The 27,090-nt window shown below is 29.4% G+C and overlaps 2 protein-coding genes across 3 annotated transcripts in view; one reads left to right on the top strand and one right to left on the bottom strand.

The window, feature by feature from the left end:
- GlyRS (glycine--tRNA ligase) overlaps window positions 1–14,762 on the top strand; it is a 46,399-nt gene extending 31,637 nt beyond the window's left edge. Inside the window, exons 10-14 of the mRNA XM_075355689.1 lie at window positions 4,173–4,299; window positions 9,436–9,631; window positions 11,251–11,344; window positions 12,172–12,359; window positions 14,576–14,762. Of these exons, the coding sequence (XP_075211804.1) occupies window positions 4,173–4,299; window positions 9,436–9,631; window positions 11,251–11,344; window positions 12,172–12,359; window positions 14,576–14,689 (719 nt within the window). The 3' untranslated portion in view covers window positions 14,690–14,762. The remainder of the gene's footprint in view (window positions 1–4,172; window positions 4,300–9,435; window positions 9,632–11,250; window positions 11,345–12,171; window positions 12,360–14,575) is intronic.
- A 2,672-nt stretch (window positions 14,763–17,434) lies between these two features.
- LOC142318971 (phosphatidylinositol N-acetylglucosaminyltransferase subunit P-like) lies at window positions 17,435–27,087 on the bottom strand. 2 transcript variants are annotated; one of them, XM_075355697.1, is made up of 4 exons: window positions 26,931–27,087; window positions 24,376–24,504; window positions 21,053–21,213; window positions 17,759–17,897 (listed from the first exon to the last, which is right to left on the bottom strand). In XM_075355697.1, exons 1-3 carry the CDS (start codon window positions 27,068–27,070, stop codon window positions 21,078–21,080), a joined length of 405 nt encoding a protein of 134 aa, XP_075211812.1. In that variant the 5' UTR covers window positions 27,071–27,087; the 3' UTR covers window positions 17,759–17,897; window positions 21,053–21,077. The 2 variants fall into 2 exon arrangements, with proteins under 2 accessions (XP_075211810.1, XP_075211812.1); XM_075355695.1 differs by lacking the exons at window positions 24,376–24,504; window positions 26,931–27,087 and having other exon boundaries at window positions 17,435–17,897; window positions 21,053–21,194.
- Between the last annotated feature and the right edge of the window lie 3 nt (window positions 27,088–27,090).

The following is a 27,090-nucleotide window of genomic DNA, read 5'->3' as shown; positions in this document are numbered from 1 at the left end:
TCTAAATGACTATGTTTGTATTGTAATCATTTCTCAATTGTTTTCTATTGTTTTCAATTGTTAAAGATTTGTGTGTAAATATTTAGATACGTTTAGTTTTAGTTAAAAAATGTCTTTTACAACTTTAAAAATGTTTAATTGCTTTAATACACTTAAACAGATTTAATTTTGCTGAATTATTTGTTCAAAAAGTTCATTCAGATTATGATTTAAGAAAAGGAATTAATAGTGAATTGTTTTACATAAAATCTTATTGACTTATAAAATAGCTTTTATAGGTCATAGGGAGTAAGTGATGATTTTAGATCACAGTATGATTTTAGACTTGGAAAAGGTACCATAGATTTCATTTTTTCAGTTTGGCAGTTAATGGAAAAAAGTTGAGAGATTAGCAAAACATTGATCATGCTATTTATTAACATAGAATAAGCATATGAGTCCGCAGATAGGCAAGGATTGTGGCAAGAACTGAAAAGAATAGGTATAGAAAAGAAATACATTAATATTATTAAGGAAATGCATAGGGACTGTAGATGCAGAATAAGAATACCGTGTGGAAATATGGAATGATTTAAGATGAGAAGTAGACTGAAAAAAGGAAGTACTTATAGACTGCATTGTTTAATGTGGGTGTGGCGGAAATGAACTGCCAGGTGAAAGAAATAATGGGAGAAAGAGACAAAAAAATTATAATTGCAGATGATATGATATTACAGGATGAAACAGCAGATGGTGTACAGACTCAGTTTCATGCATCTTCTTGTACCATGGAAAAATATGAACTTAAAATAAGTCAAAAAAGAGTGAAGTGATGGTTGTTGGAAGTGACAGGATTGTAGAAAGAAATATTGAATTGAATGGTGAACCTTTGAGATCGGTTAGAAGTTTTACCTATTTGGTAAATGAGATCTTCAAGAATGGTAGGATACATGAAATATCAAAAAGGGAAGATTGTATCAGGCAGCAAAGCATATGATGTGGAATAAAAAGGTACCAGAAAAAGCTAAGATCATGATCTATGAATTATAATACTACATGCCTATTGTATTATATGGTGCAGAGATGTGGAAGAAGACAGACAGATGGTACAGAGATGTGGAAGATGGAGTATACTCCAAGCAAGAGAGATGAAGTTCCTTAAGTAATAAAAGGCAAAATGAGAAGGGATAGAATAAGGAATGTAGATATAAGAGAAGAATTAAATATGGAGAGCATGAGGGACAGTTGAAAGAAGAAGATTACGACAGTATGGACACATTGAAAGAACGGGTGAGGAGAGGTTTTGAAGAATGGAGGGGCTAGCAGTTGATGGAAGAAGATCAAAGGGATGTGATAGAGACGGATGGAAGGATGGCATTAGAGACAGTGTGGAGAAGAGGAGATATAGGTGGCAGCAGGTCGTGGAAGAAAAGTGATAGGCAGGTTGAAAAAGATGGAGAGGCCTTGTAACACCCAGACCTGGTAGTAGTTGGAACAGGACGATGATTTAGATAGATAGAAGTGAAGGGACTTACTTGTCAAAATAATATAGTGAATCATGCTACAACTTCGTAACTAAACAAAGTCAATGTAATTAATTTACAAATTAATAACGAAAGCATCTTGGCTAAGACTAAACACAATCACTTACTACCTAATAAATCTGCAACATTCATATATTTCAGGAAGTATTATCCTGGAAATTAAAATAATGTGAAGCAAAGATAAAAAGTTCATGTCCAAAGTTAAAAAATGTTGCAGTTTTTAATGACAGTAAAAAAACCTGTGAAGTTCTAACTTAGTAGAATATATTGTTCATTTTAACAATTTTAAAATATATTAATTATCAGAACAGATCTAGCTACATCCTCCATCATATGATTCGATTTACAAGAAAACTGCTTTTAAGATAGATTTGTTTAGAGATTACCTTTTTTTATTTTATTTATAATTTTTTTTATAATGTTACCAATTTTTTTCTTAAGAAATAAAAGTTTTAAGGTCACAATGAAGTTTTAAATTTATAATGTTTCATTTTCAATGTATTGGGGTTTGAATGACCTCAAGAGCATTGGATTGACTGTAAAGAAGTATAATTATTATTAACAGCCATGGTCATTAGCCAGTAAAAAAATTCCAATAGAATACATTAGACTGTATTAGCATACTTAACTTTGGTGGTCTGTTGAAACTGGTTCATTGCACATGGCTTTAACTATTAACACTTTACATTCTTTAATTTCCAGGATGCTACCTCTCAAACACTCAAGGTGTTGCAAAACCATCTGGCTGTAAGGGATCCAATCTACTGTCTTACTACATGTTCAATTTGGTTGTTAATTTAATAAAATGATAATGAACGTATCCTTAAAAAAAACACAAATAAATAAATAGATAAAGAAACAATTATATACATGTCCTTTTAATATAAATTAATTACCTTTTGAGATAGATTGAGTGATAGAATCGCTTATGAAAGAGTGTACGTTTTTGTATTCTTGCAACTTCATCAGTCTCAACAATGTAATTATTGAAATACTTTTAAAATTGAAGATATCTTTAATATACTTTGACATATAATTTAAGATATTGTCAACAGTTTCTAGATCCAAACTGAATTATTTTAATATTGTATAATTTATAATATTAATATTCTATAATATTACAATTTAGAGTAATAGTTATATCTATTTACTAAAGATTTGATAAAATCTTCAACTAATAGTTTTTGATAAGTCTGATTGAAATAAGTATATAACCTTCCTGCATTGATAGTTGTATATAAAATGAACAAAAAATGATTTCAGTTAAACCTTTTTTATGGTTTCTTCATTGAATAATATAATTATGGAAATTTTTTTACATTTTAAATAAATAGTAGTTATCATTAACAACAACCATAAAATAAAAAAGGTATGTAGATGATTTATTTCTAATTACAGTAAAAATAAATCTGTACCCTGTATGAAGTTTTATGTAGACTCAATAGGTTTCTTTTTTATTAAAATATGAATCTGTTTATTCTTTAATTGTTTTCTCTTTCAGATAATAAACATGAAAAATGTATGTATTCATTTCACGTAAAATGAAAGATAAGTGTTGCTTTATAGAGGATATATCTTCCAAGTTCTGAAGAATTAGAGCAATAAACATAAAAAAAAATAAATTGAAAAAATCCCTTTTGGCATGCCAGAAGGCAGAGGTAGATTTCATCGGTGCTAAGTAGGAGGATAAAAAAGATTTCCACCTTAAAGTTAAGAAAAACTTCAAATTTACTCAATACGACAATGGTTGCATGTAAAAAAAAGTTTCAGATGTTTAGCGTATGACAAACCCCATCTTCTTACAATTCCAGCAACATTTTGGTCATCCTTTGCTGTAAGGGTTGGCCATACCAAAAATTGTTTCAGACAAAAGTTTTAGGTAATGTTTAGAGGACTAGCTATCACTTTAAACCGAATTGATACTGTGCTTATTAAAGGAGGTATGATTTTTTTGTCTTCGAAACCCCATTTTTCTACCCTCTAGGCCAATATAACCATCCTAGGTATTTCTAAGTTTTATCAAAAAACTTTACTTAGGTAAGTTTTAGGCCCTTATCCAAAGAATAATAGGAAATCTAAATGAATTCAATATTTTACTTAATAAGAAAGTTATAGTGAGTGATATTTTGCTTTTTTGAAATAGCCCCCCCTTCCATTTCCCCTCGCATGGTCCAATTTTGTCCATTAACAAACTCAACCTATCTTGGGTCGTTATATTTTATGTATCAATTTGAAAGTGATTGGTGCAAAATTATGGCAGTTATCATATCCATAAGAAAGTTAAATATATATTAGATATATATATATATATATATATATATATATATATATATAAATGTATGTATAAACTTTTGAACTGAGTGGTTTTGGGGTCTAGGAGATGTAAAACGCGAAGATTTGTTGAAATTTTCCAGAAGTCGAATCATGGTACCCATTACAATAGGTAACTTTCTTACGAAATCTACCTAAAAGCTAAGTCCAACTTGGCATCAGCTGAATAATCGGAAATATCTTTACCAACTGAGCTACAGAGAATTTTAATTATACGTTTAAATGAAAAAATGATAGAAAAAAATTTTTTTTAATGACTTCTTTCAACTATCATTCATGTTTAATTAGAATTCATTGCTTATAACTTTTTTTTTTCAGAAATACAACCTAACAAAGGAGTATTGGGCAAAGCATTTAAAGCAGATGCAAGAGTTGTGATAGAACATTTAGCGAACTTAAGTATGAATGAAATAAGCAGTTTATCGAAAGAACTCGATTCAGAAAAGTATGTAAATAATTATTTTAATTTATTCATGTACTCTACCTCCATTGAAAGATTTACGATAACTACTAATTTTTTTCTTTTACTTTTTGTTCTTGTTATTAATTTTGATTGCAATATTCTTTGTTCTTATTTTTCATCTACACAATTAGTACGGAACATTTTTATCACTCTGTAATATGAAATTATATTACTAAAATTAATCTTTTTAAGATTCTTATTATTCTTCTGTACTGTTAAATTATATTAAATAATCCACCTAACATAGAATATTAAGATAAGGCATATTAACAGAGAAGAACTTAATTTTTCATGAAAGTACTTTAGTGGGATCCCGCATCATCAGTCATGATTGAAATAATTCCATTATTGAATAATAAAAATTTAAAAATAAAAATAATGAAAATTATATATTAATTTACATGAGTGCTGCTATCTGTTGCAGTTTTTATAAGAACATTCCTTCAAATACTGTCTGATGGTTTATCAAATTTAAATTTTACTTTATTTATACATATAATATTTTTCTAATATTTAATTTTATATCATCTTTATTAATTTCTAATATTTCTAAATTTGTGTTTATTGTTTATTAGCTGGTCTGCCACATTAGATAAATCTAAATGATTACTTTTGTAATTTCTATGATGTTCAAGAAATCTAACGTTAAAGGATATATTTGTTTTCCTATTTAAATACTGTCACAATCATTAATTTAATTTTATAAATTCCTCACAGATTGTTTATTTATTATCACTTTTGTATTTTAAATATTTTATTATGTGGTTAATTTTGTCACGAATGGCTTCAATGGCATGTGGCACTTACTAACCTTATGGTAGCCCTGAAAAGGGCCGTTTTGTCTTCGATTGGCTTCAATGGCTTGTAATTCATAACCTTGAGATGGCCCTGAAAAGGGCCGTTTTTTGTGTTAGCTCTGAGAAGAGCTGTTGGGTTCGGAAGCTGGTCTCTGGCGAAGTCAGGGAGTTGCAGCTCATCCATTGAAGTCAGACCAGGCTTTCCCTCAGCGGCAGTTGGGTCTCCATTACAGCATGGCAGTGGTGGCCCCCAGAATCCCAGTGTCCGGTTGGCATCAGTTGTCCTTTGCCGGCACAGCCGAGGTGGTTCTCCCTGAGCGATTCCACACTGGGCCGACTACTCCTGTTGAGTCCGCCGGCCAGGGCGATTGAAGCCCAGCAAGCTGGAGCAGGAAGGTAGCGTCTGCGTCCAGCAGCATCTGCGTCCAGCAGCTCCCTTGGTGGGTTGGCCAGGCCTGTTGCTCTGGCAGGGATGTTGCCATCCGTTGGGAGATCCCACATTGAGCCAGCCAAGGAACTTCTGTCTTTTTCCATCTCCTTCTTCGTCTTCTCCAGGTGGTGGTTGACAATGGATTGAAAATTCACTCTCTGGCATGCTGTTTTATTGGAGCCTGCGAGTGGGGGGGGGCTGCAGTGCCGCTATGGTGGGAGAACTGCGCGGCGGTAGTGATGCTTGTATCAGTGCGTTCGTATAATGTGTCTCAGCTCACATCTGAGTTGCTATACCGTGTTCATCCACCGATATTAATTAGGCATATATGTGGTAACAGTTTATATGCTGGTGGTTTAAATATTACTTTATTGTTAGTTTTAGTAATATGTTCAATGGTGTTATCAGTTATTTATTATGTATAATTTTTCACTCTTTTGTGTCTTATTATGTATTGGTTGTAAGGTAGTTATTTTTTTATTGTGTTTTGATAGTTATTTTTTTATAAAATATATTTAATTGAAGTAGTAACATAAAAATTGTTGACTGCTATAAGTTTTATGATGTTTATTTAATTATTTAACTTTTCTTTGTTATTATGTGTACAAGGTTTGGCTAAAAACAAAAACAGATTAATACTAAAAAACCTTTATTTTTTATTCTTCACAATGTTAACATTATCCTCTTTGATATACTTCCCTCTATGACCCATATACTGCTCCATGTGAATTTTCCATTGGTCAAAGCAGGTGTGAAATCATTTTCATGGTCTTTGTCTTTTACAGCTTCAGCTGTCTCAAATCTCATTCCTTTCAGTGCTGATTTCACCTTGGGGAACAGAAAAAAGTCACGTGGGGCAAGGTCCGGTGAATAGGATGGTGGATGTTTCGACACAGGGATCCCATGCTTGGTCAAAAATGTCTTGACGGACAAGATTCCTTTTGTTCAAATGTGCGATTCTGTGGCACAGTTTTTGAACGTAATTTTTTCATGTTAAAATTCTCGTGCAAAATCAGCTGAACAGATTCTTTGTCGATTCCTATCATTTCAGTGACTGCGCAAATTCTCAGCCAACATTCTTTTTGGACAAAACAATTTGAAAATTTAGAATTTCACTTTTCTTAGTTATGTATTTTAGGTTAAATTTTCACATAGCACTGTTGGTGTATATATAATATATAAATAATGAAAGTTCAGCTTACCAACAATTATAAAATGTTTAAATATATTCTAGCGCTTTTGGGCCTTCATGGAATATCTATATAATCAAGTATAAACTATTAAGTACAACTATTCACTTAAAATAGTTTAAACTGGAATAAATGAAATAAAATAAAATAAACCAAAATTTTATAAATACCTAATTGATTGTCATTGTATTAATAGTACAGGATTATCATAAAAGAATGGTGCGGATATGAACATGGTTTAAATTAAAACAGAATTACTTACAGTTTATGTTTTTTATTTTTCAAATTTGTCGTCTCAAACATTTTCTTACATAATTAATAAATTTCAAAATGTGCGCCCTTAGTCGCTCAACAAATGTCCAAACGATACTCAACTTCTCTCCAAACATTAGTTAACATTTCTTCGTTAATGGTTGTCATTGCTTCATTAATCCTGTTTTTTAAGTGGTTTAGGTCGCAAATATTTTGTGTATAAACAACGCTTTTGATGTACTCCCACAAGAAAAAATCCAACATTTCAACAGCAAAATTGTAATGTTTTACACCATCATTGGGTTTCAATTCCTGCAGTATCTGGATTTTATAAGCGTGTAATTTCAGTTTTTTATGTAAAACTTTGTAAACTGTTGAAAAACCAATGTTTCTAAATAACAGAAAATCCACTAGCCACACCCACATGCAAATTAATTCAAAAACTCTTTCTCATGAGAAACAACTGTTTCTATTTTAGGAAGGTCAGGTTAAAATTTATTAAAATCGATGTTAGGAAATACAGATAACGAAAGGGATGCAGTTTTACCAAAGAACAGAAAAGAATGTCAGTTGGAAATTTATTACAAAGAATGCTAGTAGCTTGATCGGAGAGCAGACCACCAAATGAGTGACAATTAAGTAATTTGTTCTGTCGAGCTAGACCTCTGCTTGGAGGGTCTTATACCTACTTGTACCATTACAAAGGAAATGAATTTGTCAACAACAATGACAAGGAATTGAACACATGTTACAAAGGCTGGCAGAATTACTTCTGTTGGAACTATTGGAAGATATAATGGCTAAAATGTATTTCTATATCCTTTTTTAGATGTAAAATATAATGTTATTTTGAAATGTGAATTAGTATTAAAAATTGGCAAATGGGTGCGGGCGCCAAAAGATGAAACGAAGAACACATGGCACCTGTGGGCCCCAGGTTGGACAGCGCTGCTGTAGATCCTTTAAAACTAGATCTCTTGAATATTATAGACATTACAAAAATAATAAATTAAGTTTATCTAATATGGCAGACCATCTAATAAACAATAAACATTCTATTTCCCTTATTAACACAAATTTATAAATATTAGAAATTCATAAAGATGACAAAATTTAAATACATTAGAAACATTTATATTTAAATATATATATACAAACAAAATTTCTATTTGAAAAACCATCAGACAGTGTTTGAAGTAGGTGTTCTTATAAGAACTGCAACAGATAGCAGCATTTATATAAATTAATATGCAATTTCCATTATTTTAGTATTTATTTTAAAATTTTTATTATGCATAACAGAATTATTTTAATCATGACTGAGGATGCGGGATCTCACAAAAGTACTTTTATGAAAGATTAAGGTAAGATATGTTTTATCTCAATATTCTGTACTAGGTGGTTTATTTAATAAAATTTAAATAGAAATTATAAGTAGCAACTACAATTAATGTATATGAAGTGAGGTTAGATTTGTACATTTCTACTTTTCATAAAATCAATGAATTGTGTTCACCAATGTTTTGAAATGCTGTTACTAGTTTATACTACTCTGTGATGTAAATGTTTTAAATTCTATAAGACCAGAATATAATAAATAACAAGATACCATAAATAGTAAGTTACACGTATTATGATGACTTGTGATTGCAAATTGTGTATGTAAAAACAAAAGACTTCTTAAATGCATAAAAATTTTAAAAATGAAAAAAAATTAAAAGAAACACTAAAAGGCACTAAAATTAAGAAGAAAAAATTAATAAGTATGAAATTTCTAAACAAATGTAAAAAAATATTCAGCGTAGGTTAGAGAGATGTTTCTGACACACATAAATATTTTTAATATAATTTTATTCTTGAAAACAAAAAGGAATCTTTCAGAGCAAAATCAAGAAAGTAGATATTGTTATGTAACAATATCTGGCCTCTTTTAATTAAATGCTTTATTATCATTTTAAAATGAATTTTACAGTGATAATGCATTTTACAGTGATCATTTAACTTTGCAAGATACTCTTGATGAGTGATATCATATCAAAAAAAAAAACAAAGTTGACCTTATCTGTAAATTTTTATATGCTTTTTTGAGTCTGGAGGTGATTTTCCTATTGAACCATAAGGTTTTTACATAGTCTTCAACTTAGTAGTTTCTGTAATAGAAATTAACTGAAAATAACATTTTTGACTAATACGTTGCTCCTTAAAAAAAATTCTTTACCTTAAAAATTAGTGTTCATGAAATCATATTTACTCCAGTTGCTGTAAATTGTAAACTAAGGATCATAAATGATTAATTATTGCTGAAGAACCATGTCGTACAGTGCCACTAGCAGAAGAAACATGTAAAATTCACATTAAAAATTATCTTAAAAACGTTAATTTTTTTTTGTGGATTGACTTAAAATTCTTCATTTTGTATTTGATGCACAGTAAATTATTCTGATTTCAGAGAAAAAACTATTGAATTAAGTGGAAAATCATTTAACATAACACCAGATATGATAAATGTTAAAACTTTTGAAAAAACGCTTCATGTTGAAGAATTTGTACCCAGTGTTATTGAGCCATCATTTGGTATCGGAAGAATTATGTATGCTTTATTTGAACACAATTTCCATTGCAGAGAAGGGGATGAACAACGATCGGTAAGTTCATCAGTTATATATTGAATATATTTAAACTAGATTTCTTGAACATTATAAAAATAATGAATTAAGTCACAACAATAATATAGTAACACTAATATTTTGCCTGTCATAGTTATTCAAGATTTACTTTTTTAGATAAAGAACATCTATAGCTATAAAACAGCTAAAAACCATTCTTGACTGCTGTTCTGATAGTAATCAAAATGTTGAAAATTTCTGGTACTTCTCCAAAAACAATTAAAAGAAACGAAAAATAATCTATTGCTACTATATAGACACACACATGTGTGTCTATAATAGTAGCAATATAGACACACGCATGTGTGTCTAAATAAAGTTCATGTATTTTTTTTTGCAGTAAAGATTACAATAAAAATTTTATGTTATACTTCCTTTAGCAACTTTTCTGCAGACGTTTGCTAATATTTATAAATTTTTTGGAAACATTTCTAGATCCCTTCCTTCAGCTTTTTGTCACATCAGCAAATTGCTGATGTGACAAAAAGCTATTGATGACATTCTATGTCTATTGAAAGGATATTGATGAATGTCATCAATATCCTTTTATCACTTTCTTTCCAGAATCTACTTCTAACAATGTAAAATCAGTTGATGCCAAGTTAGGAGAAAATGGTGAATGCCAGGCATCAAGGTATGCAAAGGATTAATGTTCTGTGGCATTTCCAAGCAAAAGAATCCGTTTGTTTACTTTTTTCAGGATTTTTCATTCCAATTGCACTCCTAATGGTAAATAAAGGTCACCAATATAATTCATTTCCTTGTTTATTTTTTGGTATCATGGCGGACAGCACTCTCCAAATAAAAAAGCTTCTAAAACTGGATTTTCTTTGCTCGTCCAAACAAAATGGTATTCTTTGCTGTTCAGATGACAAGATTATTTTACGCTTTTTTTAAAAGTAAAAAAAGTTTCATCTAATATTTTTAAAAAATTGACTTGATCAATAATATGAGTGACTCCTGCCAATAAAATTTGTTTTTTTTAATTTACAGACATTTTTAGATCTATGGGTTGACGAACATAATGCATTTTCAGATAATTATGGAGAGTTCTGTGGCACTTCCCCACTGATGTTCCAAGTTTTGCTCATATTTCTTCAACAAATTTTCTTTCATTATTAAAAAAAAAATTTGGCATTAATTTGTGATCCTCCACTAGGATCACAAATAGAACCTTCAAAAAAACTTTCCTCAATGAAGAGCTTGTTTTTCATTTTACATGCTTTTTCAAATAACATTAATGCCTTGATAGTATTTTTTGAAATAAAATGGACATTTCAAATCCATAATAACATGCATGTGACATGATGTCACATGTTGAAGTCAGAACACAAAGCTATGGATCAACACATGCTGTTGTTGGAGAGAAAACAAGTACATGATGCTGACTATTGTGATTTTATGAACAGTAACCTTTGATGCAATTCTTTTACTACAGTTATTCAGACAAAGATGTCAATTTCAGGTACTTATTGAAACTATCTTGGATTTGTAATTACAGTTTCTTCTGGTAAGAATTATGTATTTATGCATATTTAAACAATACATTATATTATGTTAATTATACTTTACTGTATTTTTTTATTTAATTTTTTCAGTTCTTTTCTCTTCCAACCGTTGTGGCCCCACTGAAGTGTTGCATTTTTCCACTTAGTGGCAATGCTGAATTCCAGCCATTTGTCAAAAAATTGTGTAAGTGAAACAGTTTTACTATTATTAGATATACACTCCCAAATAAGATAAGACATTTTTGCAGTTGCGGCTTTGATTTGTGATTTCTGGAACTGAAAATAGTTACGGCCACATTTTGACTCTTGTTAGTTAGCAGAAGTTTAATTAGCTGAATGGTCAACATAAGTTAAACAGTTATTTATTTTATTCCATTGTGAATTGTGATGTTTTATATTAACATAGTGTCATAAATGTTCTCGAGTGTGTTAATTATTGTTTATAGACTATTACAAGTGTTACTCTTCGATTGAATTAGAAATTACTTTCACAAATTCTAGCGATTTTAATGGCTTTCTACTTTATGTAGAGTTTTATTCTACATACAGATACTCCAGCATTTAAAATTAGTTAAATCAACAAAAAAATTCTGAATTCAACATAAAGAATTTTTTTTAACTTGCTACCCAATTCTAGAATTAAATAATATTTTATTAAATTGTTGCAATTGCATCAATGTAGTTTGATTTACCATGTTGAAATGAGATATGTTTGATGAATCACCCTGATAGAAAGAAAATTGTACAAAGTTTTATTTTATTACTAGGTATAGTACATGTATCATTTAAGACCATAGTGATTTTTATAAAATTGTAAAAATTTTATTTTTTTTCTTGACCAGTTTGTTAATACACTTTCTATGAAAATATGTTCAAATTACTGTTCAGTTATCTCAGAGAAATATGAATACTTTTATTTTAAGTAAAGATAGTTTTATTAAAACTGTTTTACTGTTAACAAAATAATTCGGCTTTGTGTATAACTACAATAAATTTTTTTTTATTTTACAGCAATCGCTTTGACCCAGGTTGATGTGTCGCATAAGGTAGATGATTCTGCTGGCTCAATAGGAAGACGTTACACCAGAAATGATGAAATTGCTGTACCGTTTGGAATTACAGTAGATTTTGATTCACTTAATGAGCCTCATTCGGCAACATTGAGAGAAAGAGATTCCATGGGACAGCTTCGTATTATGGTAAAAATCAAAATACTTAAGATGTCTGAACTGATTACTTTCAGATGTTAACAATGTTTTCAGATCATTTTCTCTAATTCAGAGTAATGCAAAAGCAAGCATATTTTGTGCTCAGGACCATATTGTTCAGGAAGGCCTTAACATTAAAAAAAACAAAAAAAAAAAAAAACAGTTTTCTGTCATATAATACCTCTTTGCATATAGCTCCAGTACTGATGTAAGGCCAATTCTATATGTTTGTCCGTTATTTTAATATTTTATTTAGATAAAATAAAAAAATAAAAGATAAAAGCTACATTTAAATCATATTATTCTGCTATGTTTATTTTAGATTAGCAAAAAATTTCAAGTAATCATTTGATAACATATTTTTAGGAACCAAAACTGAGATGCTATTTTTTTCTTTTTTCTGTTTAGTTTTCAGAACCATTCAGATATCATTAGTGTATTATTCCTGTGTGTTGTTTGCTTTACCTGCCTCTTAGTGCAAGAAAATTAGGTTTTATTAATAAAACTTATATAAAGCATTAGTTAACTTTTATATATATATATATATATATGATCCTTAAATACTTATATTTTAATGATCTAAAAATTTTACACTAGACATATTTGCAGGGATTTTATAAGATTGGTAATAAGTGATTTTTCAAGAAGAACTTGAAAACTAAACAATGTATATATATAAAAAAAAATGTATTTCGACTCATTTTTCTGTAAAAATGAGACAAGTTATTGTAATTTGAAAGCAAGAATATTAACCCTGAAGAGCAGTTTTAATGTTTTCAACCTTTTTGATTTGTGAATAACTAGAAGAGTTTAGAAAAAAAATCACATCAGATTTTTTTTTCAGTTTTTTATTGCCTTAAAATAAAACTTTTTATTCTAAATAATATAAGGTAAAAATTGAACAAGTTATAGTAAGTGTTACACATCTTAAGTGTGCTCTCTTAAGTAAAGTCCTTTTATTAGTTATAGAAATTGAAGATAATATTCAAGTACTGTAGTTTTTTATAATAATTTTACAGTTAAATCACTTTAATTGTACATGAAAACATACTGACAATTACATAACATTAAATTATTTATTAATACAATGTGTAAAAAATTACAAAATTTAAGTTTAAAAAATATCTTAAAATGATTTTTTGAAGATTTTATTATTTTCTTCTGTTGACTCATTCACATCATTTATATTAATCCTATTTAAAATAAAGTTATTGTTCAATTGAGTCGCTTCTTTTTACATTGAAGGAAGGTAAGATCCTTGATGTACTTTGCATAGATTTGTGCAACTTTGTCAAATTTTGATCCACACCACTAACAAAGAGCAATTGCTGTAAAACTATAAAATATAAACTTTAAAATTGATTCTAAGATAGCTTTTTGTTTAGATTTCAAAAAATCATGTTTTCTTTCTCATCTTCAATTTTTGCAATCTTGCTATGGAATTATTTTTGGTCAGTCAGTTTGATGGTAACATACAAATGAATGTGAAACAGCAGTTAGAGATGTTTGTAGGGATTCTAGCTTAGCAATTTTTTTATTTAGTTTTCTTTCAAAAATAAAAAAAATGTATTTCATCAATCTTTTTCATCACATTGAAAGGCTCATTAATGTTATGTAATGTATAATGTATGTTATGTATATGTATGTATATTAATGTTAATGTTATGTTTTACAAATCCATTAATTTTTTTAAAAAATTGGTCTTGGTCTGTAAAAATGAAAAGAATTTGTTTATGAATTGCACTTTATTCTAGGATTACCAACCACTGGAAGCATTCACTAAAAGATTGAAGGGTTTCAACAATTTATGCTTTTTTTTTGAGCTTGCAGTTTTAGATTACAAAAATAAAATCACTATAACACTGTAAGCAGGTATGTTGTACTAACAGATCCATCAGTTTTCAAACATTATTTAATAATCAAAGGATCTGTTGGTATAAATTATTGTCATGAATTCTAAATTTGTTCCTACATGAAGAGATGTATAACAGTGTATTTTTCACAATACCAGAAACTATGATCTCATTTTTAACCGTTCTGTTACTGAAGTATTTATGAAAAAACCACCTGATAAGTGTCTTTAAATTTCAATTATTGTTATGTTTTATATCTGTTCTGTGCAACCTAATTGTTAGTTACCCACTTGCTTTTGTAAAAATTTTACATAATTACTAATATCTAAAGTACTGTTTTTGTCTTTTTCTCAGCTGGATGAACTTCCAAGCGTTGTTGCAGATTTGTCAAATGGAAAACTTTCGTGGTCTGAAGCAGCACAGAAGTATCCTAAGTTTGAACAGCAAGAAAGTACCAAAAATGCCTAAAGCTTTAAAGCTTGTTAAAATTAAAAAATGCTAAATAATTATTAATTCCAATAAATAGAATTTATACATCCAATTTTTTTAAATTTTATTTTGTGTTTTATCTATTTTAACAGTTCATTTTGTAGAATATAGTTCATATTATAGTACTAATGAAGTACTATTAAGGTTTGATTTTCTCATACATTGCAGTGTTTGAATCGTTTATTAATTTTGTGATGGTATGAGTAGTTATTTCATTTTTTTAAGTTATGTATTTGTAAATTCTTTATTTGAACATTTAAATATTTCAGCGTTCAATTTTATATTACAAAAATTCTTTAAAAAATCTGTCCATTATCCTATTCAAATAGTAAAAGTACATTTTTTTAGTTTACACGTACTAATGCATAAATTTATTATTAGAAATTAGTAAACATTTGAGATGGAAAAGGAATTGTTCTTCTTCAGTGTCAAGTTAGATCAGGGAAGCCAAATGAGCATTGAGGCTAATGACCATGTATTTAATTAAATTTTGCACAAGTTAAAAGTTACTTTTTTTTATTATATTGGAAAAAAATAATCTGTGTTTTTTAAAGACAATCTTAACTTTTTACATCTATAGATTACACTCTGTCTATTACATAGAGCTATTCCTGCAGGTTTTAATCTTAAAAAGGTTTTGATCTTGCATTTCTCTTTCTATTAGCCCAGTCCTGTGTTTTGTAATAACATCCAAACTTGGCTCATAAAAGCAGAACCTGCTGCTGGAAGAAACAGTATCCCAGAATTCATTTTGAAATACTTTATTTCATGAGAATTACCAGTAATATAGTAATCTGATTAGTCAATATGTCTAGTTGAGTTTAATTAAGGATCTATTTCCAGATATGGACCATCATGTTCCCATAACAGTATAAAAAAATTCTTGCTCAGTTTTCTATTTTTTTTAGTCACCTACAAAACATTTTATTTGAGAGGGTTTCTTTTGAAAAAAAGGACATTAAAAAACTGCTTGTTTATAAAGCTCTAATTCTTAATGCTGTACTTTGACTAATTGTAAACTCATGTTATCTATTACAAAGTGTATTATACTTTGAACTGATTATTATTCATTATACTGTTTACAGAGTCTAAAACTACTGGATACTTCATCCAGTGCAGCTCTTAAAGGCTGTGATATTTGCTACAAATAAAATCACAGCTTTGCTTAAATTCGGTTTAATATAGCAGGTGAGTGAGTGGAATCAAGCTACACAAAAACTAAAAATTATCATTTAGTTGTCTCCATTTACAAAGGTTCTCACTCCTTGTATAAAACCAGTTCTCAAGCATCTAAGAGACTGTCTCACTTCATATGGGTGTTTATGGAACTCTCATAAAGCTGGCCTTTGCTTTTCAAACTTATAAGAAAGCTCTTTCTGAATTAGATTTTGGTTACCTGTATAGTTGTATAGTAGATGGTATAGGTTAGTTTCTTGCTAAAAATTTTTCTTAAAATTGCTTAAAATGAGACTAGGATCACATAAACTTCACTTTGCCCTATTTTATTATTTTCATTATGTATCTTTTGTAATCAGCAAGAACTGGATTGTACTGCCATCAAATAATTTCATCAAAAAACTATATATAATGCTTTGTCATGGATGGATGTATATTATTATTAATTAATACAGCACGAGAATTATCAAAATAAACTTACAATTTATTTAAAAATTGTTCCTTATCACTTTGTCTGTGACACATAAGTTTGTACATATTTTTATTTATTAGGTCAACATTATTTCTCATTAAACTGGAAAGTGATTTAATAAAGGACACTCTAAATATGTACACAGATTATCTCTGAAAGGTATAACTCAAACTATCGTATAGGTTTACATTGAGGGCATGAATATGTAAGAAATTAAAGGTTATTAAAGCATAATATAAAGCAATAATGCTTAATTAAATTTGCCAAGGAGTTGGACAACTTTTTCATGCCTTTCTTAAATAATTTTAAACAGCTATTACTTATAATTGCAAATTAAAGGTAAAAAAACACACGTGTCAAGTTTTATTGAATAACATAATAAACCTGATAAAAACGTGACTAATTCAAACAAATATTCAAATAAAAAATGTTAAATGTAAATTTTGGAGGTTATCATTAATAAAATGTTTACTGTGGTAAAATATGACCACAGAAACAAAATACTAATTCATTTGATGCCTAAATTTATGAACACCATATTTCATTTATCTTATGAACATCGGTATTTTTTTTACCTATTAAAAAACTAATATAAACAAAATTTAACTGATAAAAACTACTGAATTCATTAATATATACTTAACAAGAGTTTACACTCTTAAAATCATCATTCAAAATTATTCAACTGTCACTTGGGAATTCAATTGATGCAGCAAGATTGATTTCATATCTGCCAGACTGAATTCCAATTTGACTCCCAGTCTGGGTTTAGCATTTTAATGTCAGTTGAAATTTAAACTCATCAATAAACAAACCAAAGCTTTTGAAGGAACCATCCAATAAAAAATAAAATGTGCATTAGGATATGGGCAAAATGCTACAGTTAAGTGGACTTAAAACTACACCATTCAAAACCTGTAATTAATTAATTTATTGTGATAATAATAGTAATTCACCTAATATTTTACAATAAAATTCAGTTCTTTCTCAGTAAATTCGAACAGTTTTATGATGAAAAAGGGGTAAAGAAGATTTCCCTTCTAATGGGATACACAAAGGAAAGAAAAACAGACACATCTTTTTTAAAAACTGTATTATAAAATTCCATTACTGGTAAAACATGTACTAATGGTTATTATTTGTCATATATAACTGTCTACAGACTTCTGACATAGGTAAATCAGAAACAGGTGGAATACCACAATCACGGTTTTGATTCATTCTAAAATTATGCGGATGTGGATGAATAGCATATTTATCTGTCAATATTCTAATATCATCCATAGGTGGAACTAATGTTAAATTAAGTGCTGGATAAAAACAAAATATAAATAATGAAAAAGTTACTAATAAATGGATTGGTATTGCTATTGCCCAGTATTTTTGAGGCCAATAAGTCAAACCCATTGCATGAAGTACTGAATCAGGTACAAATGCCCAAATCAAAAATATACCAAATGCTGTGTAAGATCCCAAGTAGAGTGCAAATCCATAATTGGCACGACTTGGAGTAGGAGCAGGAGTATTTTCTGGCATATTCTGGAAATAAATAAAATAATATTAATATTTTTATATAAATTTATACATTCATTTTTCTTTACTTCCATTTTAATATTCTTATCAACTAGTTCAGATAATTTTGAACAGACGTAAGTAATTAAATGCTTTTTTTAATAATTAGAATTAATTTGTTCTTTCAGTTATGTTTGATTAAAATTACAGTATAAAAAAAAGTGAGTAACATATTACACATGTTGCGCTACTAATATCCATTTTGTAATACATTTATTAAAGAAATATCGATTTATTTACAAAGTAATCCTTACAAAACTTTACCACAAAAAAAATAGAACAGAGATGAAGTTCTTTTTTTTTTTTAAGAAAAATGTTATATGAAAACAAGTGCTGATCTTGTAAAGTTTTTATACACAAAATTACAAATTCTTATGACAGATTGCTACACTTACTTAGCATGAAATAGTAGTAGAGCATTCTTAGTGAAAGCCATTCATCAACATATTCACATACTTAATTTAACATTACAAACTATAAATACAGAGTATACTAAAAAATAATGTCAGGGGTTTAAAGCTATTTAATATCTCATAATTAATAAATAATTTAATATCTTTTAATAATGAATCATAAATAAAATGAAAGAAACCCTCTTAAGTTTTCCTTACAAGTGTTCAATGTAAGCACCTTTTGTCACACAGCACACATATCCAACTGAAAGGATTGTTTGTTCCATATTTTAACTGGTATGTCTGTAGTAATGGAACCAACAGCTGCTTCAATCATATGCCTCAAATCGGATATATCAGTAGATAACAGAAGTACATACACAAGGGTCTATAAGACCGCAAAAGGAAAAAAATCATATCCTGTACAGAGTTATGCCAGCGAGCACTATCTTATTGCCAAATAAAATTCATTGGTCCATCATGCAGTTGAGAAAAGAGCAATGTACGCAGCATATCCAAATAAACAACTCCTGTTACACTTACCTCAGTGAAAAATAATAGCCTGTAAACTTACCGTTGATATATTACAGAGAAAATGTTTAATTTTGAGGAGTCCATAATGTGCATTAACTTTTCTAATAGACTCATTACTAAAAAATTTGATCAAGAAAGTTGTCATCTTCATGCTGCAATATTTTGAAGTAGGGACGCACAATGTAGTCTGTAGTCTTCAAAGCCTTTATCAGCTGTAAATGGTAAGAATGCATTTCCCTAAAACAATTTTTTAAGATTATGCTGGAAAGATTCCCTGACATGTTAAACACTCCCAGACACTCTTGGTTGTCCCATACTCTTTCCTTTAACATACTGAGGTCATTCAAACTGATTATGCCACTCACAAATACTACAGTCATTTGGAGGATCACAATTAAACTTTCTATGGAATGACATTGAATTATAAATACAGATTCACATTTAGCAAACTACAAAACAAAGAAAGCTTTCTATTCAGGAGTCACCTGGACAGAAAGTCTTCTAATGGCATTGTCAAGCAGAAAGACAGCAATCACTCTATGGCCATTCACTCAAATTAAACTGCTCTTTGATGCTAGCCTTAAGTTGTTAACACTACCTCATCTAAGAGATATAACAAAATCCAATATTCTTTTTTTTCTACACTAGGTGTACTTTTAATACTATATAAAATGTTTTATGATTAAATAATGTTTTATATGCTTTACTTAAGGTTAAATACATACATATTCAACACTCCTACTCAACAAAAATATATATTTAATATATTCCAAATTAAGTTTTAATTGCTTAAAAATAAAAAAGGTAATTGAGATTTAACTATTCTAAAGAGTAAGCCTAAAAAAGAGCTTAACCCTTCTAATGAGTAAATAACAGTGATATAAATACAATGTTATTTACAAACATTTTCTAAAATAACTTAAAAGCAATAAAATCCTTATTAATGTTAAAATTATATATGAGATGTAACTGGTAAGTTAAGACAAATGTCACCACTGCCCAACAGGACGAGATAGGTTTGCTTGCGGGTGTGTAAGGGAAAGCTTGTTTTGTCCTTGAAACATCCTGAAAAGTTCATCACAATAGCTTTTTTCAATAAAGAGTGGCATCCTGGTGAGTAAAGATGTGTTTTTGGTACTTGGTAGATTACTGATTTTGCAAAATGGAACGAGTATGTAAAATTTTGTTTGAAAACCATAAAATCAGCTTCTTCAGAGACTAATGAACTCTTAAAAACAGATTTTGGTGATAAATATCTGGGCTGGTAAAATGTTATCTGGTTCAACAGATTAAAGGATGGCCACAAACCATTTGAAGATGACCCTTGTCTAACCGGCCGACCAATTCAAAAACATGAAAGTTTGGAATTTAGTGTGCACTGACTACAGACTTACAATTAGGGAGATGGTTGATGAACTGACTTTAAATTTCTACGCAGTTAAGTCAGTTTTAAGTAAAGATTTGAACATGTGTCGAGTGGCTGTAAAATTCATTCCGAAACTGTTGTCAGACCAAAACTGACCCAGATTTGTTAAATAGGATAATTACAGGCAACAAATTATGGGTATGACCTAGAAACAAAGGCACAATCATTGCAGTTGAAGGGTCCAAGTTTACCACGGGTGAAAAAAGTTTGACAATGTTGGTGGTTTTCTTTAGAATCTATAAGTATCATGCATCACAAATTTGCCTCTAGGGAGCAGACAATCAACCAGGAATATTATAAGTGTCCTTTAGTGTTTGTGAGTAAGAAAAGGCCTGCACTCTGGCTCACAGAGCACTGGTTCATTGTGCATTCTCGTTTGCAGAGTTTATTTGACTCAATTAAAGGAAAATACAAAGAGAGTTTTTAATACACTTAAGAAGGAAAATTTCCAGGAATGCTTTTAAGTGGAAACACCACTGAAGTCTATGTGGGGACTACTTTGAAGGAGATCCATCACAATAGCCTTTAAGTACTGCAATTTTGAAATTACAAGCCCAATCTTAAAACTTACCAATCACACTTCATATTATTTAAAATAAAGACTGTCAAAAAAATAAATAAATACAGGGAAATGTGCTACCAAAAAATGTTTAGAGCTAAGTGACATCCTGTGGTGCATGGAAGCTCATTTACATGTTTATAGAAAGTGAAACATTTTAAAAAAAACCTTTAACCATATTTTGTCTTGCTGATATCTATAAAGGACTAACCTTTTCTAAGCAGCCTTTCTTCAATCTATGGAGTAAAATAAGAATACTGTTTTGTAGTAGGTGGTCCAAATCTCTTAACAGTCTCGATAACTAATATTAAGTAATCCATAAAAGAATTTACAGCTGTACGTAACTCTTTAGCACCAGGGCCAGTAAATTTCCTAGAAAATCATGAAGTAAAAAAAAAAATAATAAATAACATTATAACTAAGGAAGTTAGTTTTTAGTAAATTTCTGTAATAAAATTATAAAAATCAGAATTGATACATTAATACAAACTGTTACCTTTATTTTTGAAAATAAAGACAGAAAAATTTTATTATCACATTTCAGTAACCAGTTACGAAAATTAAATGTTTATTACAAATCATTTCATTAATAAAATTATTAGATGAATATGACACATTTGAACATAAAAAAATGAACACAAACATCTATGAAAACATTTCATTTTATCAAATGCAATATAGCATATCACAAAAGCATTTTAGTTTCTAACAAAGAAAAATTTAACATATTAACTGATATGGATAAAAAAAATTTGTTAAAAAGTTGTATTCAAATTATTTCTTTAGAAAAGAACTACCTAAGTGGAAGGTAGATAATGACTGAGAAGAGATAGGTAAGACAAATGTGGTTGAAATGTTTATTGAAAAAATAAAATCGTGGCCAAAAACATTTTAAGAAAAAGTATACTGGTCAGTTATTTTTCTTCCTGCACTCTATAAATATTTGGCCATATTATTTTACTTAAAATCCAGTGAAATTAGACAAAATATTGGAAAATAGTTACAAAATGACAACAAACAAATTTTTTTTAACTATACTGTGTTTTGTAGCAAATCAAAGTTCTTTTTTTTTAATTGAAGTGTTTTTGAGCAAAAGAAAGGAATTCTCTTTTCACTTTATATCCTTAAACTGTAAATATTTTAACACTAGAACGTACAGGCAAAAAATACATACTTGAATTCACAGATGGGGTGCTACAGCATCCCAAGAAATATACATTTATATCCTTATCAAAATTAATTTTATTGATAAACGTTACCTAGAACTGAATTACAATGGAAAAAATTATACAATATAGATTATTTAAAACACAACTGGCAAACATCTACTTTATGTTCATTACAAATTGGTTTGTTACAAAACATTTAAGTTTTCCTGTCTTAACAACTGGGGCATTCACTACATCTTGCTTGTTTTGGATGTTCTTTTTTATTTTTATTGGTCACTGATACAACCTCAACACCAAGGACATTTTTTTATGCTATCAGATAGGTTTTTTAGCCGCTCCTCCATGTACAGCTTAGCTAACTGCAAACAAAGTTCCTTCAAAACTTCTTTTTGTCAGGATATTTATTTTTATACAGAACATATGCACTGATACCAGCTTGATCTAGCACACGGTAGAGCCCATCTTCTGGTTTTCCTGCTGCCACTGAATAAATGGTTTAACTGGTAAAATGCATCTACTTCTGTTTTACTTTCATTATAGAAATTTATAATTTCAGGTCTTTTTGTTACTGGATCTTGATTTATCATCATGCATGTTTGAGAGGAGTATGACACTTTTCCCCTTCTTTGGAAAAAACTTACTAATGTTTTTCACCCATCAAAGACAAAACTTTATGAACATATCTCTTTAGTTCTTGATGGTAGAAAAGAAGAAGGAATTTCTCTTGTTGTGACAAAGTGTCCCAACAATTGTTAGACTGTAATCATTCAACATGGTTTCTGCGAGTGAGATGACCTAACCTAACCAAAGTAACATAAAAAGCTTATAGAGTGCTAGCAGTGGCCAATAAAAGAACTACTAGGATGCTCCAGAATCGATCTGTGCATTCCAGGGTTGAAATAGAAATCAATCCTGAACAATAATACTTTCTGTAATAAATACTACTCTCATTAACTATCTTTCCAGCTTAAAGGAAGACAGTTTCATAAATAAAAAGCAGTAAAAAAAAAACATTGATATATATAAATACATTGGACTGAGGAAAAGTTTCTTTGAATTTTAATGCAAAATTAAAACAAGGTTTTTTCATACATCAAATGAAGTTTATTAAAGCAAATGTGTTCTGAACGACTAACTTTTAACATTTTTGAGGTAAAATCATAATACCTTCACAGTAGAACTTCTGTGTTTTCTGGACAGAAAACTCTTGATAGGTAATTTTCACAAACAACTTTATACTATTTCTTCCTCTAGAGACCAAAAAAAAAATGGTAGTCTGAAAATGCAAGGTCAGGATAATAAATGGTGGTTGTATTAAAACTTCTCAGCCAAATTCTACCAATTTTCAACAGGTCACCAAAGATGTGCAAGATCTTCCATCATGATGGAAGATGACACCTTTCCTACTTATCAATTCTGGTTACTTTATGTTCATTGCTGGGAGTAATCTTCCAAACTGTTAATAGTAGAGATTAGAATCATTTGATCGAGCAGCAGGTCAGTGAATTCTTTTCCAGTTTGCAGCATGACTTTTCTTGATGTCAATTCTGGCTTTACCACCATTTGCAGAGCTTCAACTGTAAATCTTTTCTGTACATTATTGGTGTACATACACCAATAATCACCTTTTCATAACATTTAATGAGCCATTTCAAAAATAGTTGGATTTCATTACATTTTAGCAAAGATTCGCAGATGAAAATTTGATCCCTTAAATTTTTTATTGTTAAATTATGGGGCACGAAACATAGAAGCAAAGTAGTTTTAAACTGTTTTGTAGTCAATATTTAGTTTGTTACTGATATCATGACTACTAATGTCAATCCAATCTTCCTCCATTTTTTTCCACAATTTTGACTTCTCAGTCAGTGACCAATTAGAGTAATATGCATCATTGACTTCGAGATTGAAAATATTTGAATCAGCTTTGTGCCATACATTCTGAAAGCTGCACCGTGTTTGAATCAGCTTTGTGTCATACATTCTGATACTGATATCAAGTTCACAAACATGACAAATTGTTTTTGGAGCCGAGTTGTGTTCTTCACTTTCTTACAATTAAAATTTCAAAATGTAACAGTTTTCTTTTTTATTTTCACACACTTTCAAGACAATAATTTTTAAATAAATTAATATATCATAACCCCCAGCTTTCAAAAGCACCAAAGTGTTGCCAGGTTTGATTAATATTACCAGAGTTATGTGATCCTATAGCTACAGAGAATTTGAAGAAAAATTTTCCTCAATCCAATATATATATATATATATATATATATATATATACAGCTCTAAAACAAAATACTCTATTTTCTTATATTTAAATACTAATTACTAATATTTTGTTTGCAGAATCTGTGTAACTTACGCTATAACTTTGTTGCCTTCAACAGACAAAACTTTCTGAACATTACTTCTAGGAGGTTCCTTATCAACTCTTAATGTATTATACACTATTTCTGCTTCAGTGTTTCCTGGAAATGGGACTTCCAAGCAGCTAAATAAATTGAATTAAGGATGAATTAAAAAATAAATAATACTCTGTAAAATTATTTTTAACCCACAAAAGTCAATATACAAGATGGTAGGCTGGTCCTCTTTTATATCTGAGAACTGGTCTTACGAATTTCTTAAGTCACCTTGGCCTAAATCTAATTTTTTATTATTATTTAATGCCAAAAAAAGTCCAATATTTTATTTTTATTGTATGGTATAAGGTCCGCTTCAGTACTGAATTCTACTGACAATGTTGGAACAAGTTACAGTTAGCTAACTCACAACCAAATTTGAATTATTACTTTCTCCTCAATTTGTATCATTAAAACTAAAATTGATAAAATTGTTCTCATCATTACACTCATAGGACTTTACTAAAATATGTTATATCTCATAAACATGTATACTACAGGATAACTGCACCAGTATTTCACAAACATAAATAAATTTGTAGATGAACAGGTTTTTAATTGTTTTGCTTTATATTTGTTCTACACAAAAATATATAAACAAATTCATTAGTACAAAATCATAATCAGTTATTACTGGTCCCATCTACGTAAAAATAATAGATCTTTTGAAAGACTGTGGGTAGGATATGCATCCCTTCTCATGGATGGTGTCTTTTCTCATTATATATACTTTTACCTTATCTTTGACCCATTCTTGCACAATCTAAGTTATCTGCCTTAAGTTTCTGCCAGTTCCACCTTAAAGGTAACTGACCCTACCCTAATGTCAGTAAATCTCCTTTTCTGTAATCTTGTGGGACAGATTGTGGCTTGATCTTGTAAATCTGTTTCCTGAATGGTGAATGCATTAAGAATCTGGAAGATGAAATGCCTGTAAGAGGTAACACTAAGCCAACTGGTATCAAATATTAGTAAGAAGTTGTGTTGACATTCGAAAAATGTATTCACAATACTGAACTCAATATTGGTCAATTTTTGACAATAAAATTACAGATGCTGGCTTCTAGATGGCCACAGTAACAGTAAATTTATATACTTTTTTTAAATAATTGATATCTAGTTGCTATACAGAGAGAAATATGTAATTCTAACAACACTTTCTCAAATTTTTCTGAATTAAGATAGTAATTTTGTTGCATTTGTTAAATTTTTTATTCATTCTTTTCTCAATGCGGTAAATTGTCTTTCTAGTAAAACTCATTTAAGTCAACTGTATCTTAATAAAATTCATTTCTCTGACTTAAGCCTTCAGATCAAATGATACCTGGTTTGCTCTGTAAACCATCAAATTAAAAGTAACCATTTTATTAAGCATATGATAAAAATTATTATTGATGATACACCAATCGCACGCATAAAATAAGTTTGAATGTTGAAGATAAATTTAAACCCATCAAAAGAGCAAGCATTTATAAATTTGATCTGTAAAGAAAACAATAACTGTAATTTCAGATTTATAGGATAAAGAAACTAAAATAAAGAACCATTTGGCTCATTAAAAACTAAAAGATCACAGAAATTCACCGTAATATTACCATCGCATTGGCAATGGTAATATTATGGTGGTACTCCACTCTAACAGCATATCACATTTATAAAATAATTTTCATGAAGTTTCCCTTTGTGATTAAATCAGTGTCAAACTGGGGACCTGTATCAACAAAGATGGAGAAAGGTACGGATCATGGTATATTTACCTTTAACAAATACTTTATCAAATGTACTATTTTAGTACATAATTTAGTACTATAATTCAAGTCCAACTATAACTACTCAATAACAGATTATTGTCTCTAAATGTTTTGTATGTAAGAGCACCTGTATTAATAAATATGCTAGCATGTCTAAATTACTGATTACATACTTTAATCAAAAGTTGACTAATTCTTGTAATATGAGTGGTGACAGTTCTGGTAGTAAACCATACTTGTATATCTCTATGCTCTTTATACCACAACTAAAAGGAAATTTAACTACATGTTAACTTAGCAGTTTTAAGTATGTAACAAAGTAATCCTAACAAGAATTGTCTCTTGTAGAGTTTGTAAAATATTATACTACATAGCTATAAACGTGCTACCCAAAAATATGGAATAGAATAGTCAATATAGGAACAAACAAAAATTACCTACTTAAAAATAAAAATATGGTAAAACTTTTGAATAAAGAAGTAAATCTCCTAACCTACAATATTGAAATGAGCGCCATCAACAACCATGCTACTTATATCACTAATGAAAGGAAGAATAAAAGATCTGAAAGCATGTATATGAGTAATTAGGTTCTTTTATGTTTGTTGTTTAAATTGTTATGTTTATGAAATAAGAAATTACCATTTTCTGAAATGTTATAAAAATGAATCAAATAAAAGGTTACTTTTAAAGCTAAGTCACACAAATAACTACAAACTTTTATTAACTATTTCAGCAGAAACATAGCAAGCAGTCAAGGATACACTTTCAGCAAAGTAACACCTCCCATAACCAAACTTCTGTTTACACACACCGATAATGAGAAATATGCTTTACAGGCTAGCCAACTCATATCCGAAAACGATCTTGCAACAGTTCGAAGTATCCACCTACAACATAACATTTTTAATATCCTGATGTTTT

Source organism: Lycorma delicatula, chromosome 2, assembly GCF_047948215.1.
Source record: "Lycorma delicatula isolate Av1 chromosome 2, ASM4794821v1, whole genome shotgun sequence".
In the NCBI taxonomy this organism is placed as follows: Eukaryota; Metazoa; Arthropoda; class Insecta; order Hemiptera; family Fulgoridae; genus Lycorma; species Lycorma delicatula.
Note: the sequence above shows the minus strand (reverse complement) of the source record. Positions and strands in the feature narration are given on the sequence as shown.

Coding starts and splice junctions, on each gene's coding strand:
- LOC142318971 (XM_075355695.1), bottom strand. CDS start 17,894: ATGCCAGAAAATACTCCTGCTCCTACTCCAAGTCGTGCCAATTATGGA.